The 15,102-nt window shown below is 46.3% G+C and overlaps 1 protein-coding gene across 12 annotated transcripts in view; it reads right to left on the bottom strand.

Annotated features, from left to right (window-relative positions):
• The window catches only part of LOC146355225 (zinc finger protein RFP-like), a 35,925-nt gene that overhangs the window by 4,390 nt on the left and 16,433 nt on the right, over window positions 1-15,102 (bottom strand). For 3 of the 12 annotated variants that reach the window (XM_084830304.1, XM_084830305.1, XM_084830309.1), the window contains 3 exons: window positions 13,122-13,154; window positions 11,716-11,824; window positions 2,507-9,064 (listed from right to left, as the gene is read on the bottom strand). In XM_084830304.1, the coding sequence (XP_084686430.1) occupies window positions 8,494-9,064; window positions 11,716-11,824; window positions 13,122-13,154 (713 nt within the window). In that variant the 3' untranslated portion in view covers window positions 2,507-8,493. Of the gene's footprint in view, window position 1; window positions 2,175-2,506; window positions 12,589-13,121; window positions 13,155-14,588; window positions 14,684-15,102 lie in introns of those variants that run through there. The other 9 variants (XM_084830306.1, XM_084830311.1, XM_084830308.1 and 6 more) reach the window with 9 other exon arrangements.

Raw genomic sequence — 15,102 nt, 5'->3', positions numbered from 1 at the left:
ATGCAATACATCTGGAGGTCACCCGGTTGGGAAGGGCTGATCTAGAGCTAACCTGAGTTAACTCAGGATAGTTCTGTTGTATAATGCAATAGCATGTATTATACCCAGACGGTACAAACCTTCTGTTATGAACAGGCTAGCCAGATGCAAAAGAGGACAGAGCTCTTGCATCGTTAATGGTTGAGTAGAAGGGGGAATTTCAGCAGGTGTAGTTTGCATGACAAACTACACCTGCTGAAATACCCTGTTCTATACAACTATTAAAGGTGGAGGATCTCTTTCCTCTTTTGTATGTGATCATCCTAGCTGCCAACACGATTCAGCGGAGTCCTTGACTCCCTCATGTATTTCTTGATGCGTGCCTCTCAATGCCTACAATCACTCAGCCGTCCTACCATTCAAAAAAAAGAAAAAAGGTGGAATACGAGGTCCGACCTGACTGAAAACTGCGAATTCTTCGGAAGGCATTCTGAAAGGACTAATATTCGTTCTGCCCTCAACTTCACCTTGTGGTATTTAAATTGCAGCCAATAGCCTTCAACTTCACCGCGTGGTATTTAAATTAAGATGATGTTAGACCATAAACCTATTTTTTTTGCCTAGAAAGCTGCAGTTCACAAGGTCCTCAAAATAAAGTGGAAGAGTCAACTTTCTGTCATTCTTGTTTGCTGCGATTTTGGAAGTACATTTGATTTGCTCTGATTTAAGGGATTGTATTTATTCTACAGATGTGTAAACTTGGCTGTAATCCTACCTATGTCTTGTCGAGGAGTAAGAACCACTGAACTCATTGGGACTTACTACACTCCTTTGGCTGGCTTGCTCGGTATCTGGAGTATATGTAATTAATTCATCGTGGGGCTGGCCTGGGCTCCCTGTCTGCAAGCTCAGCTGGAAAGCCCTGGGAGAAAATGTTGTTTTGGCCTTCATGATTGACTGGATCTTGCATATTTTGTAGTGGCTGGTGCTAGACCTAAAGCAGGGATGGGGAACCTGTGCTCCTCCCCAGTTGATTAAACAACCCCATCATCCCTGACCCTGGGGCTGATGGGAGCTGGAGTCAAACAGCTGCAGGCCACAGGTTTCCTCATCCCTGAGCTAAAGGCCCACACATGCTAAATATGTATTCAGGTTTACCTTTTGTGGTGTGGAGGCAATCTTGTGATTTAAACTGCTACCAAAGGTATTGAAGCCTGAACTTGAACAACTTGCCTTCATTGGATTCTCCAGAGAAGGATAGTTGAGAAGGGCTAAGGTAAGTGCATTGCATGTAGAAAGTCCAATGTCAATCCCTTGCTCTCCCCAAGACCCTGGGGAACGGCTATTACTCCAGTCCAAGAAGGCAATATTGCAATAGACGCACAAGAAGTCAGATCTGTTACTAGGCAACATCTGTTAAAGACATCCCAAAGCTACCTTTGGATGTTTGAGGAGCAAAATAATAGAGGACCCCAAACAAAGAGCCCTGCAAATCAAAGGTGCTGGTTCTGTGTTTTTAAACAGCAGCTTGATGCACCGACATTTAGCTGCTGAAGTTTCCTCTCTCCAATCATCATTATGCCAAGAAAAGCTTCACCTGCTAAGCTCCTGCATCAGGCTGCTTGTTTAAAGCCACAGGGCCAGTGTATGTAAAAAGTTTTTTTTTTTTTTTTAAAAAAAGATTGTATGCTAAAGGCATCTGCTTTCCAAATATCAGGTATTCCTGAAACGGCTGGCTGCATTTGACTCTCGTGCATCCACTAGAGATGCAGGGGAAGCTTAATGAGATGGCACAAGGTGAGAAGTAGGCTTATTTTATTTCCTACTTAAAGTATTTTTACCTGCACTTCAGCCATAAAAGGCTCCCAGAGCCACTTACAAAAATTAATAAAATAGCCGCTGCCCTTAGGCTTACAATCTCAAGGATACCACACAAAAGAAAAAGGGATTGAGAGGCAGGAGGAAAAAAGCCAAATTCAGGCACCAGTTCTTAGTTGCAAAGTTCTTGCGGGTGTTCTTTCTGGCAGGGAAGGGCACGTCAAGCTCCCTGCAGCTGTTTCTTCTCTGGTCCATATATATGGAGCTAGTTTGGTCTCCCTCTTGTTGTGCTGTTTATCGTGGGAGGCGAGGAGGGGCGAAGCCTCCCCGTGGCCCTTGGTTCTCTGGCTGATGGTTGGGCAAATCCTACACCACAACTGACAGAAAAGTAAATGCACAGAACGGGTGATGAGGTGAGAGAGAGACTCAGGGTGCAATCCTATGCATGTTTAGACAAAAATAAGTCCTACAGCTCCCAGCATGCCCCAGCCATGATTACACTCTTACTTGTGATTTATTGAGACTGTGGTCCTCCAGATGTTGAACTTCTATCAACTCCAGCTAAAGTGGCCAATAGTCAGGGACAGTGGAAGTTAGAATTCAACATTTGGAGGGCCACAAGTTCCCCATCCCTGCTAAATGCTTGCAATTCTATGCAGCATTTGCTGGGACTTTATTCTCTGAGGGTATATACCCTCCAACTACTAGGTAAAGCTACCCAATTTGGCTTCCATTGATTTTTTTTTTTTACCTAGTACATCATCTAAAATTAAATGGCCTTTCTTGAGCTATTAAATTCAGGATGTATTTATTTATTTATTGCATTCATATCCCGCCTTTTTTCCTCTTGCAAGAAACCCAAGGCGGCTTACATTCTCCTCCTCCTCCATTTTATCCTCACAACAACAACCCTGTGAGGTAGTTTGGGCTGAGAGCCTGTGACTGGCCCAAAGTCACCCAGGGAGCTTCCATGGCCGAATGGGGACTAGAACCCGGATCTCCCGGCTCCCAGTCCAACACTCTCACCACTATACCACATTAGCTTTAAAAGAAATTTATTTCTTTTAAAATGTATTGCTTTGTTTTATTTTATCTTTATTGTTCACCACTCCAAAATCTTTTGATGTGGAGCAGTATATAAATATTGTTTTTTAAAAAATATTTATTTATCTGCCGCTTTGTTATAGAGAAAATTTAGGCAGTTTATCTGTGTTCCACCTACCAAGGAACTTGTGTGTTTTTCTCATGGATAGAGACTTTTTTTCTTTTTTTTTTAGCAACAGATAGATTTTATCTTTTCAAAAATGGGGGATCAACCTTTGTTTGTTCCAAGCAACCCTTGTGAGGATTCCAGGTACAACCTGAAACCATTTCAGTGCCTGGTAGAGCCTAATCTGAATGTCTGCAGCCTCCTCTCACTTTCTATCTTAAGACTGTAACCAAATGCAGACTTCATGGTTTGGACATCAGCCACTTTTTTCCTCCCCCCCCCTTTTTTTTTTTTTTTGCTTTGGTTACCATTCTGAAGCGTTCTGAAGAATCTGAAAGCTTTCACAATACTTTGTGAGTTTTGAGTTTGCCTAATAAAGGTGTTACGGTGATAACGGGTTTTGGAAATCTTGTTTGAATCCAGTAAGACTTGCTTCAGAGAAAACATACATAGAATCATCAGGCTCTAAGTTCATGTGCCTGGAACTCTTAAGATTTTTGCATGCAGATGGAGCCACCCCTGCTGTTAGGTTAGCTAACACTTGGTAACATTCAGCTGAACACCTGAATTACCTCTGGTGAAAAGGATTGTTTTGAAGTGGTACTCCTAGGTGATAGTCACTTTTGTTATGCCCCATTCCTGGGGCTCAGGGACAGCTTAGAAACACAGTGTCACAACACCAGCAGAATAAAATGCCCAATCAGCATAATTCTCAGTCTGGAATTATTCTTTTATTAGAACCCTTCAGATAGCTGAGTTCTAATCCCTTGTAACTACTAAACTTGATGCTTGCTGAGGGCAATGTGGAGGAATAATACCCTGATCAAAAAGTAATATATACAGTCTTTTAAAGAAACATCACCCCACCTTTCTTCCAAGACTCTCAGAGAAAGTGGTCAGATGCAAAAGAGAACAGGACTCCTTCCCTCAAAATCTAGAGGACAGAGGGGGGGTCAGCCAGATGCAAAATTGGACATGGCTCCTCACCTTGAATAGCTGCATAGAAGAAAGAATTGCAGCAGGTGGCGCTTATATGTTAAGCTACATCTGAACTACTCTCTTTTACACAAGTATTCAAGGTGCAGGAGCCCCATCCTCTTTTGCATCTGGTCACCCTACCACTAGGCTGGGCTTTCCAGATGTTTCAAAGTGGCCGGGATCCCTTTCTTGGCCTGCCGAGGGTCTTCAAGGCATGGGGTGAAGGGAGAGGCTGACCCCCTGCCTCCCCAAATCTTGAGTGTGCGCCAGAGGACAAATAATTTTTGGCTATTAAAGTCATCCAGAATTTGTGGACTCCTGGCCTTGTGTGAATTGAGTGTGCATTCTACAAGACTTTCCTGCTGCTGGAATCCTGGATGGACAAGTCAATATGGAAAGCATGAAAACTGGTAGATTAGAAACTAATCCTTCCCTCCACTGCTGCAATTGGGCATTAAAAAGGGTAACTGCAGCATGCGGGCATTTGTGGCGAGGGGGGAGGCAATGCTGGTGAGGAAAGGGCTCGCTCTCTCCTCCCCTATGCTGTGACGCCCCCTCAAAAAATCACCGCTCCCGTCACACCAATGGAGGCTTTTTAAAAGTCTAATGGGGGGGGGGGGTTCAGGCAAGGGGAGTGTGTGTGTGTGTGTGTGTGTGTGTGTGTGTGTGCGCGCGCGCGCATGTGCATGAATGGGGTCTGGGCAACCATATCAAGGGCCACATGCCAGCAGTGGGGTGGCCCCCTGCCTACTTGGGATGTGTTCCCACCTACTGGTGGTCCTCAGGTCTAAAAAGGTTCCCCATCCCTGAATTCAAAGATCAGCTCTTTGGCTTGGCCCGGCTCTGTAAATGCCGGTGTCATGATGTCTTGTCTTGCAGAGTAGCATCGGAGATCACTGGTGTCTCTCCATGGCTAGAACGCTGAAGGCTTCTCAAACAGGGGTGTGAGCAAGCAAAACATGGAAGAAGATGGTCCCCCGAGGGATTCACAGACGTGCTACTGGCCATGACACAAGGCAGGCGATGTCGTCCCGCCACGGCCATCCTAGAGCGTCGGCATTGCAGCTCATCCGCCAGTATCAGAAGGAGGCCTCTGGGATGATGCTGGCCAAGCTGCCTCTCCTGTCTTTCACCCAGAGGCTGGCCTGCAGCTTGGAGCGGAACTTGTGCTTCCAGACTCCTGCAGCCCTGGCCCTGAGGGAAGCCAGCCAAGCTTACCTGCTGGAGTTATTTGAGGACTGGCATTTGTGCGCTCTCCATGCAAGGAGAGCTACTGTCTTAAAAAGTGATGTTCACCTTGCCAGGTGCCTCCGGGGGCAGCGCGGAGAGAGATGATGATCTGAAGGCAAGCCCATGTTCCTGTCTGGTAGCATCTCGCCTCGAAACCAACAGCCTGGGTGTAAAGTGTTAGAGGCCAGATTTTCTTTCCTTCAAAGCTTTGCATTTAATCGAGTGGTTATTCAGAGTTTGCTCAAAGGCAAACTGAACAATTTGCAATAATACTGAACAGACAGAATTGCATGTATTAAAATGCAGATTTGGGTGGGAGGATTTAATGGAAGGGAAAGAGGAAGAGCCACTAGGAACACGTTCATGGTTGAAGAAATGAGAGACTGTGCAGATGAACACATCTTGGCATTAAACACACAGGGCTGTGCCATGATAACAGCTGCTGGGGTTCCTTCTTTACTGTAATAGAAAACCACTTCAATCGTTGACTTCACTGACCCTTCTGTACTTTTCTACCCAAATAAGATCAAGAGATGCCCCAGTGATCCATCGTCTGTTGAAGGGAAATGAGGCAAGCTTTTGAGTTGCGCAGGCCTCTTAAGATGTGTCAAAGACCCCTGTGTAACTCAAAAATGTGCCCTTTCCTACCCCAACAGATGACTCAACGCCGCACCTTATTTTGTATTTCATTTGGTGCAGTGGCTTCAGAAAACCACTACAGCAAACAAATAAGGCTTGGAAGCCTCAAGCTACCACCAGGAGAAGTGAGATTACAAGTTGACAGGGCTTCACCTAGCACACCAAAGGCAGTCCACCAGCCATATATCTTAAGTCTACCAGGTGCTAGCTTAACCACCTGCCCATAGACTGAGACTCAGGCAGGCAGCAAAAGCAGTTTTACAGAGCCCCTAGTGGGCTGCATCCAGTCCGATGCATTACAAGTTATGCAGACCTTCATTACTGCCTTATACGATCAGCCAAGCTACCATAGCGAAAAAGCACAGGCCCATGGGGGGAAAGTCACAGGCAGCTTAGGTTGCACATTTCCGCCGTTTTTCTTTTTACCACTTTCTGAATGGTGTAAATATCTGTCGCCTTGTTACGGGATTCATAACAAGGACTGTGAATATTAAGTGCTTGCAATGTTTTTCCCATCCCTTACATTAGCTTGTTCCTTTTACTTTTGAAAATTTAATGTTAAAAGGTTCTCTCTTGCCAACCTGAATTATGTCCTATGAATAATTAAGATTAAAATCTACTGGACTAACTTCTGTCAGAGTGTGTGTGTGTGTGTGTAGCTTTTGAGTTACACAGAACTCCTCAATTGGGCAAAGTGGAAGACTGCTGGTTATGCCAGTGCGCAAGTTCTTGCACTGCAAATCTTGGGCCTTCCAAATATCAGCCAGCAGGTTACTGAGTGACAGTCCTCCAAAGGCACATCAGATTAAACTACCATCACCACCACCAGGTTTAAGATTTCAGGAGAAATGTGCTTAAGGTCCTCTGTTAGTTTGTGGCATGAGCTCTTTATAGACTGAGTACACTAGATCTCGCTGGGATCCAGCTTTCCAACAAGCCAAATGCTCCCACTAGCTTCTTACGGAGTAGTACATGGAGCCAGTAAAGGTGACCACCAAGTCTAGAGCTTTCTCATTGTGTTTCTATAATTATATGTTCCATGTGTTGCAACTTGGTACTATTTTAATAGCTCTCAGCAGGTTCTCTCTGGTAGGAATCAAATATTAGTATAAGTTAAATCAGGGAAAGCAAATCTGAATTATGGAAAGGACTTCTAGACAGTACAAGTCACAGGCATTTTCTATAAGAGGCTCCCAGTTGGATCAAGAGCAAGTGCTTTGCTCTAAGGCGAGTGATTTTTTTTAGAATTGTTCTGGGTAACACCAAAGGTCCATTGGCCAGTCAGATGCCCAGAAGCAGTTGTATGTTCCTGGAAGCTGATAATCAGAGTTATACCACCTCTGTATAGTGCAATTTCATTTTTTTTAGCTATCATGGCTAGTACAATTTTGACTAATGATAAATTTATTTTCAAAAAATTAATACCGTCTATGCTAGTGGCTATCATAAATTACTTGTGCCAATGAATTCCATCAAACTATGGATGCGGGGTGTGAAGTTTTGTTTTGATTGATTGGCTGTACCTTCACTACAGCCAATGTGGCATATGTTCTTGAGTTTGTTATCTGAGACATCCCACTCTTCTGTCTGTAAAATAAACTTATGGCTATTCATTCCTTAAGGGCAAAATCTTACACTTGTTTCGACAGAAAACAGTCCTACAGCTCCCAGCATTCCCCAGGCAGCACAGCTGGCTGGGGAATGCTGGAAGTTGTAGGGCTTTTTTTTCCTGCCTAAACATACATACGATTGCACCCTAAGCCATCCTTTCTCAACCCTCTGCCCCCATGTTTGAAATGTCCAAACTGCTGAAGCCTACCTCCCCCTTAAGCTGGCTTTTAAGGAGTGAAAAAGAGAGACCATTAACTGTACTGTGTCAAGAGCCATAAGGCAGGAGCCACTGCAGCCTGTTCGCTGGCAGGATGTACTACTAGCGCAATGGGAAGTAGCGGAAATGCTTCCGGAAATAGCTCCACTGACCTGCTCTGTCCTGGAAATGAGCGTTGCCGCTCTTTTCCATAGTTACTGTTGGTTCCGCTTGCACAAGAGAACCAGCAGAGGTATGGCAGTATAGGATTGTGCCCTTGGAGTTCTATAATAATTTGTTTTATCCCACCACCTATTGCACCCAGAATGATTCCCAATAAATACAACCATAAGAATACAAATTAGACAATTGCATGCAATATAAACCATGCTAAAATTTCATAGCAGCAAGATTAAAAGATATTAGAAGACCCTCACAACAAAAATGACTTCAATTTATGACTAAAGCAGGGGTGGAGACTTTATTTATTTATTAAATTTCTTAATCGCCCATCTGGCCAGTCACCTGGCCACTCTGGGCAATGTACAGCAATACAACTGTTTTAAAACAATAAAATTCTACATTGAAACATATTTCTAAAAATACCCCACCCCACCCCAAATGCCTGTCTGAACAATCACATTTTTAATGCATGCTGGAAGCTCATTAAAGAGGGGGCATGGCAGAGTTCCTTAGGGAGGGAGTTCCACAGAGTGGGGGCCATCACAGAGAAGGCCCTCTCCCTCATCCTCACCAGCCTAGCTGTCCTGGCTGATGGGACAGAGAGAAGACCATCCAAGGCTGATCTTGTTGAGTGGCCTGTCTGGTGTTGCTAGAGGCGTTCCTTAAGATAGGCTGGGCCGGAACCATATAGGGTTTTAAAGGTCAAAACCAACACCTTGAATTTGGCCTGGAAAACAACTGGTAACCAGTGCAACTCCTTCAGCACTGGAGTGATGTGATCACACCAGTGGCTGCCTTTAATCAGGCGAGCCGCTGTGTTCTGTACCAGCTGCAGCTTCTGAACCGTCTTCAAGGGTAACCCCACGTAGAGTGTATTACAGTAGTCTAGATGAGAGGAGACCAGGGCATGTACTACCGATGGGCGCAGATGGTCGGGAAGGTAGGGGCGCAGCCGCCATATCAGATGGAGTTGGTACAGCGCTGTCCGGCTCACAGCTGACACCTGAGCCCCCATGGACAGCTGGGAGTCTAAAATGACCCCCAGGCTGTAGACCTGGTCTTTCAAGGGTAACCGTACCCCATTCAACACTAGGTCAACATCCCCCAACCTCCTCTTGTCTCCCACCAAAAGTACCTCAGTCTTGTCAGGGTTCAGCTTATTCCTCCCCATCCAGCCACTCACCGTCTCCAGACATTTGGACAGGGATTCCACGGCCAACCTTGGTGAAGATTTGAACGAGAGGTAGAGCTGCGTGTCATCCACATATTGATGACACCGCACCCCAGACCTCCTGATGATAGCCCCCAGCGGCTTCACATAGATGTTAAATAGCATCAGGGAGAGGATGGAACCCTGTGGCACCCCACAAGTGAGCGGCCACAGGTCCGAAACCTCCTCTCCCAGTGCCACCCTCTGGTACCTGCCAGAGAGGAAGGACCAGAACCACCATTATACAGTGTCTCCAATGCCCAACCCTTTCAGGCGGTCCAGGAGGATACCATGGTCAACAGTATCAAAAGCCGCTGAGAGGTCAAGGAGAAGAAGGAAGGAGCATTCACCCCTATCCAGAGCCCTCCTCAAAACTTCAGACCCGCGGGTTAAATCCGGCCCTCCTAGGATCCCACTGGGCTGGCTGGCCTGGGTTCCCCAGAAGGCCACGGCCCCTTTCCCCCAGATACTCATCGTTTTGTGGTTTTTCAGTTTTTGCACTTTTTCCCCCATTCTAAAAGAAATGCCTCTCCTAAGAAAGAGCTTTCCACTACAATATGCTGGCGCCTTTTGCCTTTGACCCTCCCCACCACTGGAATGCAGCCCCCAAGAGCTTCTCCTGAACTGAACTCAGCCCTCGGGCTGAAAGCGGTTCCCCAGCCCTGGCCTAACGGATCTCCAAGGGCCAGATTACATTAGGGGGCATAGGTTCCTCCTTGCCAAAGCACTGGCTGGAAGAACTCCAACACCAGCTGTAAGCACACTTGGCTTGGGAATGTAACTGAGCTTATTTAGGGCAGAAGGACATATGAACCTGCCATGGGTTTGGGGTTTTTTTTGCTTGCAAACAAGAACTGCATAGTGTATAGTATAGGTAAGTCTAGGAGGGATAACTAAAAACAAGTAGACATGATAAAAGACTGGTTCTGTGGGCCTAGTTTGAGCCAGAGTAAATTTCAGGAAGTGCCTGTTTGGATAGCAGAGTTATTTGACTTTGCTAAAGAGAGAAGTTTATGGGGAAAAGCTTGTGGTTGATGCACTTTTTTAGGTGTGTTGCCAAGTGCAGGGTACAGAGACAGGATGCTTAAGGAGAAGCTGAGGACTTTTTGGGTTTCTCCGGAATTGACAGATGTCAACAATGACATTAGTAGATGGGAGGCACTTGGATTTAGAGTAAGGGGCTTAGAAGGAGCTAGACCACCTTATAATAACCGATCAGCACGCTTAAAACATAATAGTTACCAAGTATGGTGTTAGGCATATAGCTGGCATAGGACTAAAGAGTATAAAAGGAAGCTTTCCCTTGTGGGCTGTAGGGCCCCGGGCCTCTAAGCAAGCTAATGGTAGTTTTAGACTCGCTTAGAGATCCATAATGCTCTCTGCTTTGGTTCATTAATAGTTGTAATCCCTTGCAGTTGGGCCCCTCAGCTCATAAGATGAGGCAAACGCCAGCATAGTGCCCACTCAGCACATGCCAGAGCTAATGTGCTCTGATGCCATTTATCTTATCAGAGCCTAGGATGCACCAGAGCGCAGAGCTATGCTTACCTTAAGCTGCAGGTGTCTATGCTGAGAAAATTATGATAGTCTTGCTTTTGCCAAATATGTTATAAGCACTACTAGGCTATGCTGGGAAAGGAGCAGATAAGCTCTAACACACATGATTGATGCTAGCACCTGTCATATTATCTCACTGCTATGCCTGAGTAACATGTATGATATAAAAGTCATCTTGCAGCACAGCTCTTTGTTCAGAGCTTTTGTCTGATCCAACCATTGGGTATGCCTGTGCGCTGCAAGTACTCAATAAATGTCTCCTTGTAAGCAAACCTGGATCTGGTTTATCACTTTCTCAGCACCTCTAAATCTTGGAAGCCCACGGCTGGGGCATACATGGGCAAGGCCCTGTCTTCTATCCTGACTCTAAGAAAACTTTGTCTTCTTGGAGAAAGGACAGAGCCTCTGCCAGCAGATTTCATTAAGTCTACCTCTCTTCTTTCTATTTCTGTATTAAGTATAAAAGGTGTGTGTGAATAAATTCTTATAAAAAAAGGTACTTTATTTCATTCTAAACTGCTGTCAGTGTGGATATGTTGTTTATGAGTGTGTAAAATCAGCACTTTTCAAAGTCGAGGCACCTACTTCTCCTTGCCTGCACCAAATTTTAGTAGACTGGAAATGGGAACCTGCCATAAATTCTAAACAAGTAGTTTTAAGGTAAAACCCTCAGTAAATTCTAATTTACCAGCAGTTGGCATACTGCACAGTCGGAGAGGGGAGCATGGGCTTCCGACACGGAAGAAAGCATAAACCTTTTCCCCCCTGAAAAGCAGATTATTGAATGCACCCATGAAAGTATGGGTATGAAGGTCTCTAAATGTAACATCTCCCTGTTCATAGTGGAGGCTAACCTGTATCACTCTAGGGCCAAAGCTCGGCTCTAGAAAGAACTTTTGAGAGGGGTGAAACCAGTACTCGTAGTTGCTATATGCTATTGCCCAGATCCCCTCCTGGGGGAGCAGGTGGACTGGTCCTTTTCTCCTTACGGATTCGAGGGCAACCCCAATAGCCCAAGGTCCTTCATCTGTCACCTCCACCAGCCAGTTATGCCACCCCCAGGTGAACCCTTGCCAACTCAGCACACAGCGACTCTGATCGAACCTCTTCGCACAAGGGGGCAGACTGCTCTGGATGTCTTCTCCCCATCTCACACTTTTGCCGCTTCTGGAGACGACTAGGCGGGGATGGGCCGTCTTTGGATCAAACGTCACTGCAAGAAGAGAGACAGACAAGATCACTGAAGGGTAGCAGTGAAACCTACCATTTTATTTCTTTATTACACTTCCAAGAGCCAAAGCTCTCTGGGCAGTTCACAATGAAGTACACAAGCATTTACGGCAAGAAAACAAAGACAACAAAACAAACCTCAATATGTAAGAATGATGAGATCAATTTAGTTTGTAAACTCTTTGGGGCAGGGAGCTGGCTTTTTAAGCTTATGTTACTCAGAGCTACGTACCCCAATGGCAATCTATTCATGCCACTGTAGTGAGAGCTGGTAGAGTGAAGTGGTGAAGAGAGTGAGGTGAGAGCTGGCAAATCTCTCCTGTGAAGTTCACTGTAGCTTTTTCCTATCGAGGCCCGCATTTCTGCAGTTGAAACCTCGCGTTTGCATTCCAGCAGCAGGCAAGGGCTAGAGCCATAGATGGGCAGGCCCAGAGCCAATGTGGGTGGAGCCAGAACCAAAATGGGCAGGGTTTACAAAATGGGGGGAGTCTGCAAAGTGGGCCAAGGTCTGCCTGAAACAGCAGTTTCTCAAATTCCCAAATGTGCCCATGGGTCCAAACGGGCTGGGGTCCGCTGCTTTAGAGTGTCCAGTGAAATGGTTTGCAGACGAATTGCTCTTTACTGTGTGCGTTTTTTCCTAATCAGATATTTAAATCCAACTACTTTTAGCTTTCGGAAAAGCTTACCTTTGCCTTAGTCAAATTTCCATCAGCACTATGTGGATAATAATGCCGACCACTTAACAAACTGTAGCAACGAGAGGAAGAATGGGCTTGAAGCTTGACAAGCACTCTAGAGCAGGGGTAGGCAACGTGGTGCCCATGAGCACCAGTGCCCCCTGGACACTTTTCTTGGCGCCCGTTAAGGGGCTCTACCCCTCCCACTTAAAAACAACCACTGATGCATTTTCTTACTGACAGCTGGGACTGGTTCAAAGCAAACTGAGAGCTTCCAGCTTCTGCTATCTCCACTCCCATGAATGCCTCTGGGCTACACTAGCCAGGGTTTTAAATGGGAGAGTAAAGAACGCACTTAAGAGTCCCTGAAGATCTCCTCTTGGTTAGTTCTAAGGTACTATGGCCATGCTGGTTGGGGATGATGGGAGTTGTAGTGCAACACATCTGGGGGGCACCAGGTTAGGGGAAGGCTGGCCTAAGGCTGCTTCCTCAATCTGATTGTGTCCCCTCTGCATGGGGCAAAGGAGGCAGGCATGCCCTGTTTCACTGCCCAAATAAATCAGCGTCACTGTTTGACCCACAAATTATCATCAAAAAACTTACGTGATTCAAAGGCTGGATAAGGATACCAAGTTTCTGGTGGAAAAGAGAGAGGGACATAAATGAGCCTTTGTGGAGCACAAGATTTACCAAGCTAGGTAAGTCAGTCCACCCTCACCCCATCCCGCCAGCTAGATAGGCTACCTTAGATAATCAAAGAAGAGGTCACTAACTTCTTTGGGTCAGAGAGATGCAGCCCAGTCTTGGAGGGCAATTCCATGCAATCCCGTAGACAATACCAGGCAATACAACTGCCGCTTTTGGGGGGTTATGACTCTGCTCCCACGCCTTTAATAGCAGCTTGGTCTGATACCCAAGAAATGCATGCCAGGCCTTCAATATGGTAAATTAAGCCTATTTAGGAGTAACACAGTTGGATCCAGTGGCTGGGCTCACACAACACAGTAACCCACACTCAGTGATTGAGTGTGAGTTGTTGAACCTTGAGTCTTTGTTATACCACAGGTTATTGTGTTGTCTGAACCCAGGACATTTTCCGCAGGGTGGCTTGTTAACCATGCAGTGTGGCTTATTTTTCGAACAAGCCACCTTGAGAACCCATGGTTTGGGGTGAATTTGGATGATCGCAGCAAGGGAAAGCAACCACTGTAGCTGCTCGCCCCAGCCCTGCGCACATGGCCGCTATTTGCATTATTACCCACACTGCAGCGTGGGCTGGCACGTCACCCAGACCCAGCACACGCCTTACAGCCTCTACTGAACATTGTGGGTTGTGGGGTGGAAACGACCACCACCCCCCGCTGCGCCACGGGCCGGGTTTGAATGGCACGCCAGCCCATGCTGCAAGGTGAGGAATAATGCAAATGGCGGTGGCATGCGTGGGGGTAGCAGCCACAGTGGTTGCTTCCCTTGCTGTGATCGTCCAAACCCAGTCTTGTTGTTGGGCTGTTCAGGGTGGTTAACAAGCCACACTGCATGCTTAACAAGCCACCACGTGGCAAACACACCGTGTTCAGACAAGATGATAACCCACAGCTGAACAACAACCCACACTCAACCACTGAATGTGGGTCAGCATGTTGTGTGAACCCAGCCGCTCTGTGAGCCACCACTTGGAAGCAAGAAGGGTACATAGCACAAGAAGCAGAGGGCTGCACTGAGCCACCTGACCTGGGTCAGGAAACATCTGTCTGTCATTTGTTTATGCTCCAAAGAAGTTTATGCCCCTTTTAGACCCGTATGTTCCCTTCTCCTGTTTTTAATAGCAGCTACCTTTAATCAGCTGCAGCTGTTTCTTTTGCACTCTTTCTACTTCTGTTTCTTTGTATACCTCATAAGGAGGGGGCTTGATTTTTTTCAGAAACAAAGGAAATGGAGTTGAAAAGAATCCACACATTTATGTAATCGGCTAGTTGCCACCAGCAACAATTGTGCAATGACACTGGATGCAAGTTCCAGAAGATCATAACTAGGGAGAGGGAGAGAGACCACAGCTGAGTAGTACAGCACCTGCTTTGCATGCACAAGGTCCCAGATGCAATCCCTGGCAGCTCCTGTTGAGAGGATGAGGGCGCAGGTGAGAGAAAACAGCTCTTCCTGAGACCCTGGAAAGTTAGGAACAGTATGGGCCTATGCCAACATTTTTCAGCCGCGGGTCTCCAAATGATGTTGGGTTACAACTCCCATCGTCCCTAGCCAGCATGGCCAATTGTTAGGGATTGTGGGAGTTGTAGTCAGACAACATCTGGGATCCAAAGTTGGGAACCACTGGTCTAACAGGACCAGTGGTCTGAGTCAGTAGAAGGCCACTTCATATATACAACATCCTCTAAAGTAGGGGTGTTGAACCTCGTTCAGCCAGAGGGCCAAATTCCATTTCTGAGAAGCTCTCGGGGATGTACTACACTGGTGGGTGGGGCTGAAGGAAAAAGGGGTGGGGGCCAAAAATACCAACATACTTTAGCTTAAAGCACTTACTGATAGTAAGTGCCTGGGGAAGGAGGAGAAGCAGGAGCCTGGGGAA

This window comes from Heloderma suspectum, chromosome 2 (assembly GCF_057233095.1).
Source record: "Heloderma suspectum isolate Gila_16-S chromosome 2, 16-S_ref, whole genome shotgun sequence".
Lineage (NCBI taxonomy): Eukaryota > Metazoa > Chordata > Lepidosauria > Squamata > Helodermatidae > Heloderma > Heloderma suspectum.
The sequence above is the reverse complement of the archived record's forward strand: the minus strand, read 5'-3'. Positions and strand labels throughout refer to the sequence as shown.